The following is a 5017-nucleotide window of genomic DNA, read 5'->3' as shown; positions in this document are numbered from 1 at the left end:
GGGACGACAGCCAGGCCCTCGTGCTCCTCAGCAGGTGCGCCCGGCTGCAGGCTGTGCTGTGCGGGACGAGGTGGGCAGGGGCTATGCCTGGAGGCTCCTGCCCCTCAGCCATTTGCCCCCAGGTGTCCCCGCCTCCCCTCCCTCTTCTCGGCCAAGCGGGAGTCCGGCCAATAAAGGGCCTCTGGCTATCCTCGGAGGAGATTCAAAAGTCTGGAGTGTAGATGGAACCTAGTGGCCTGACGGGGCCGCGGGCGGGGGAGGGGCGCCGGGGTGCCCGGAGCCGCGGGGAGTGGGCTGGCGGGTCCCTTTCGGAAGCTGTGGAGCCTGAGCACCTGTGCACGGACCCTGTGCGGTCACCGGAGAGCGCACAGCCTGCGACCAGAGAGTCCAGTCCTCAGGTCTCGGTCAGGCTGCCTTTCCTGCCCCTGAGCGGCACCGGGGCTGCCCTGCCCTCTCCTGGGTCAGGGAAATGAGCTGTGGCTGGTGCTGAGCCACGTCTCAGGCCTGTGGACGGCGAGGGCAGCTGGCTCACCATGAGGCTGTGCTCAGGTTTCTAGATCACATCAAGAACGAGGACAGCCCTGGGCCCCCCATGGGCAGCCACCATGCCTTTGTCTCTGAGGACCAGGAACCCCCTCCGGTGACGGACATTGGGGACCTGATCCACGACTCCTATGAGGTAGCGGGGCCCTGCCTGTCCCGCCGCCTGCAGGCACTGCTGGGGAGATGGGACGGGCTGCAGGGGCGGTGGGGCTGTGCCCTCGTGCCCAGGAGGGACCCTCTCCCTGCAGAAGTTCGGGCACCAGTCGGTGGGGCAGATTGAACGCATGCGCTGCAGGCACAGGATCCGGGTCCTCCAGGAAGCAGGAAGAGCAAAAAAGAGACTAGTAGAAATCAGGGACTCAGAAAACAATAGAATAAATCTCAATAGAATAAATCATTAAGTAGACAAACATCTGGCAAATAAAGTCAAGAAAAATAACGAAATCACACACACACAAAAAGATGGAAAGTTCCCCTGGCCAAGTGTCTCAGTTGGTTGGAGTGTCATCTGCACTGAAAGGTGGTGGGTTCAATTCCCAGTCAGGCACATATCAGGTTAAGGGTTCAATCCCCAGTTGGGGCGCTTATAGGAGGCAACTGATCAATCAGAAACATCACATTGCTGTTTCTCTCTCTCAAATTGATAACCATGTTTTTGGGTGAGGATTAAAAAAGGGTGCCAGCTTTTCCCCGTTGAATTAAGACCTTCATAGAGGTGGTGTGGGTTTTAGTCAGACAGACTGGGAGCAGAGGGCCCGCTGGAGCCTCAGTCCCCCTGTGGAATGAGGACGGTGGCGCGGTGTGGGCCGGAGGAGGCGGCACACAGACATCTGGGCCCTGGCCTGCGTGCTCCTGGACCGCCCGCCAGGCCAGGGTTGAACTCCACAAGAAGGTCACCTTGGCCGGAGGCCTGTGTGTCTGGAAGGGGCGGGGCAGGGGGCAGACCCCACTCACACCTTCGCTGTCTGCTCTCCTGCAGCTCCGCGTGGTCAGCCCTGAAGTCTCGTTCCCCGTTGGCGACCTCGAGGAGCTCTATGACTTGTTCAAGGTGCAGGTCCGGGAAGGGGAGGGAGGGACAGGCCCGGCCACTGTGGTCAGCCTGCCCGGGTGGCGTGTGGGAGCTGACCTGGGACAGCAGAGGCTGTGGCCACCCTGCCTGCTGCCCACCTGCCCACCTGCCCTGCCCCCCCCGCCCACTCCTACCCTCGCTGCTCCTTTTCTGCACCAGGATACCGGTCCCGTCAGATGGAACAGGGGCCCACAGAGACCATCGCTTCATATACATTTCCATTACTTATAATTCAACTCACATGTTCCTGAACATCTACACCTATTCCTATATTTATGTGGTTGGTATGCATGCCACATACTCTTAATATTTTTTAAATAACTTTATAGCCGAAACCGGTTTGGCTCAGTGGATAGAGCGTTGGCCTGCGGACTGAAGGGTCCCAGGTTCAATTCCGGTCAGGGGCATGTACCTGGGTTGCGGGCACATCCCCAGTGAGGGATGTGCAGGAGGCAGCTGATCGATGTTTCTATCTCTCTATCCCTCTCCCTTCCTCTCTGTGGAAAGTCAATAAAATATATTTTAAAAAGTAATAATAATAAATTAAATAACTTCATAATCTATCGTATTTGTAATAATATGCTAAACCATGTTTCTAATATTTGGTTATTTAGGTAGATTCTCAGGTGTTGCTACTTATGCTACAAAGAACATTTTTTTTGTTGTTAAATATGTTTTTTATTGATTTGAGAGAGAGAGGAAGGGAGAGGGAGAGAGAGAGAATCATTGATTGCTGCCTTCTGCATGCCCCCCACCGGGCGTCGAGCCCGCACCCCGCACCTGTAGTGGGGGCTCCGCACACTGTCCCCCGCGAACATCACCTGTTTTCAGGTCTCACCATTTTTCCTGCTGCAGGAAGAGAAAATACGAAGTCAAAGGTGACTGGGTGTCCCAAGTCCTCTGACTTCGAGAAGGAGAAGCAGGGGCACGTGAAGCAGGAAGTGACTGTGCGCTTTAGCATCTACAGTCAATCATCTATTCCGGGTCAACTATTCTCAATTTGGGAGAATACGTGACATCACAAATCTGGATTTATGTAATGTAAACGATTGCTTTAAATTCACATTTCACTAAGTACTAGTCATGTCATTCATCTTTAAAGAGTTTTAAAGGAGGTAGAGCTGTTTCTTGTTTCCTGTTTCCATATTTCCTGTGAATGATGCGACTGGTACTTAATGAAATTCATGTTCATATTAGCCCTGTAAGTCTTTCATTTTTGTAAGACTAAATACAAATAGAAACTTAAAATAACTTTGAAAATGTACCTCCAAAGGAAATGCCAGTGGAATAGTGTCATGTCACGGTGCCCAGTTCTGTTGCACAACCTGGTGCCTCCTTTGCCCCGCCAGCCTTCCTTCCAAGCCCAGGTCAGCATCCTGCTCCGCAAGCAGCCCCCTCAGCGGTCCGCTCCCCGCGTCTGACCTGAATGTCCTTGGCTTTCGGCCAGACTTCTCACATTTCAGTGCTTGATCTTCTCTGGTTGGATTTTGCATGCACCTCTTATCTTTTGAGTCAGACTTTTATTTTGTTGAGGGAAAGGCCTTGAGGAGGCGGGTTCAGGAGCCCTTGCTCAGCATCATGGATGGCACCTCCCTGAGCCGGGGAGGTGCAGGTGCGACCATTGTGTCTGTTAACAAGAGTCAGCTCTGATTGCCATCTGTACATACTGTTTCCTATTGAAGACAAACCGTGTGGTTGGTACTTAATGAAATCTATTTTTATTTTTAGGTTGAAGCAATCTTTTAATCCCCTAAGGCAGTGGTCAGCAAACTGCAGCTTCTGTGGCTCACGAGCCACATGTGGCTCTTTGGCCCCTTGAGTGTGGCTCTTCCACAAAATACCACGTGCGAGTGCGCACATACAGTGCGATTGAAACTTCGTGGCCCATGCGCAGAAGTCAGTATTTTGTGGAAGAGCCACACTCAAGGGGCCAAAGAGCCGAATGTGGCTTGCAAGCCGCAGCTTGCCGACCACTGCCCTAAGGCAAGTCTGGTTCTTCCTTTCATTTTTATTGAGATACTAGTGTCCTGGTGCACAGATTCAGGCACATTGAAAGGAAATTAATTAGAAGAAATATTTTAATACCGCTATTCGCCCTTTCTCTATAATAAGTGTCAACCAAATTCACGATTGACAATGACAGATCAAAACACACGTGTGAGATTGGCGCCAGCGAGAGCTTTATATGTATCGCGCATGCGCAAGTCAGCTTAGCCTTTTATAGACATAGAATAAACTTGTTTAATTAGATCTGCTTTCTGATGTAGCTAAATTTTTTCCAGCCCAGTGAAGCAGCCCAACTTCTCTTTCAGGTAATTGTCAACAACACAGCAGTAAATATCAACACACAGCAGATTATTATTGTAGATCATGCAGGGAGAACAAAGGGTGAAATATGTAACTGCAGCAGTGTTTGTATTCTGCTCAGCAAGAAAACCTTGGAGTGATTTTCAAGGCCCACCATTTCTTACTTCTTTTCATTCAGGTCAAGTTTCTAAGCTTTCTAAATCTCCATTTTCTGGCTAGTGAAAAGAAAATAGGATTCTATTGAGTCTCCTATCTACCTACTCCAGGACTTCTGTGAGGATCAAATGAGATGAGGCACGGGAAAACACTTCACAGACATTTGGTTAAAGTGTAAAATATTTGCACCTGGCTATAAAGCAAGTCGTGTTCCTGGGCTGAAGAAACTGCAAGGAGGCTAGTGGCTAGGGAGAGGAAGTGGGGTGTTGCTACATGACATCATTACCTGGCGCCCACAGTGGCTGTTTCTGGGCTGGGCTGGGCTGTGGGCCGCATTTTGCGCCATGGGCTCTCAGCAGCATTGCTGCGATTTGGTGGGCTGTCGCTCCGGGGTGGTGGCAGGGCCTGTGTGCCACTTGGGGGAAGCCAAGTGTTGCTTTGTCGGCGCCCGGTCTGTGGTAATGTTTCTTTGTAAATGGCCAAGTGGATATCACTGCTCCTGTGTTGAGCGTGTGCCCCTGATGGTCAGTGCATGTCATAGTGACCAGTCATATGGTTGGAGGGACACTTAGCATATTAGCCATATATATATATACTAGAGGCCTGGTGCACAAAATTTTGTGTACTGGGGGTGGGGGGGGGTCCCTCAGCCCGGCCCGTGCCCATTTGCAGTCCAGGACCCCTTGGGGGTTGTCACCTGTCGACGTAGGCCCACTCCCCGGGGGATCAGGCCTGAGCTTGCAGTCAGACATCATTCGGGCAGCCAGGGAGCCCTCGGGGGATGTCCAGCTGAAGGCTTAGGTCTCCAAGGGATTGGGCCTAAACCATTAGTTGGACATTCTTAGTGCTGCCACGGAGGTGGGAGAGGCTCCTGCCACCACCCCTGCACTCATCAGCTGTGAGCCTGGCTTTTGGCACACTGACCCCCAGGGGGCAAGCCCT

At 52.0% G+C, this 5017-nt stretch overlaps 1 protein-coding gene across 1 annotated transcript in view; it reads left to right on the top strand.

Moving 5' to 3' along the window:
- TBC1D8 (TBC1 domain family member 8) overlaps positions 1-5017 on the top strand; it is a 78978-nt gene that overhangs the window by 53155 nt on the left and 20806 nt on the right. The window contains exons 12-15 of the mRNA XM_015571560.1: positions 1-34; positions 550-679; positions 792-887; positions 1523-1591. Coding sequence (XP_015427046.1) covers positions 1-34; positions 550-679; positions 792-887; positions 1523-1591 — 329 coding nt within the window. The remainder of the gene's footprint in view (positions 35-549; positions 680-791; positions 888-1522; positions 1592-5017) is intronic.

Source organism: Myotis davidii, unplaced genomic scaffold, assembly GCF_000327345.1.
Source record: "Myotis davidii unplaced genomic scaffold, ASM32734v1 scaffold1569, whole genome shotgun sequence".
NCBI classification, from domain to species: domain Eukaryota; kingdom Metazoa; phylum Chordata; class Mammalia; order Chiroptera; family Vespertilionidae; genus Myotis; species Myotis davidii.
This window is presented reverse-complemented; position numbering and strand designations above follow the sequence as displayed.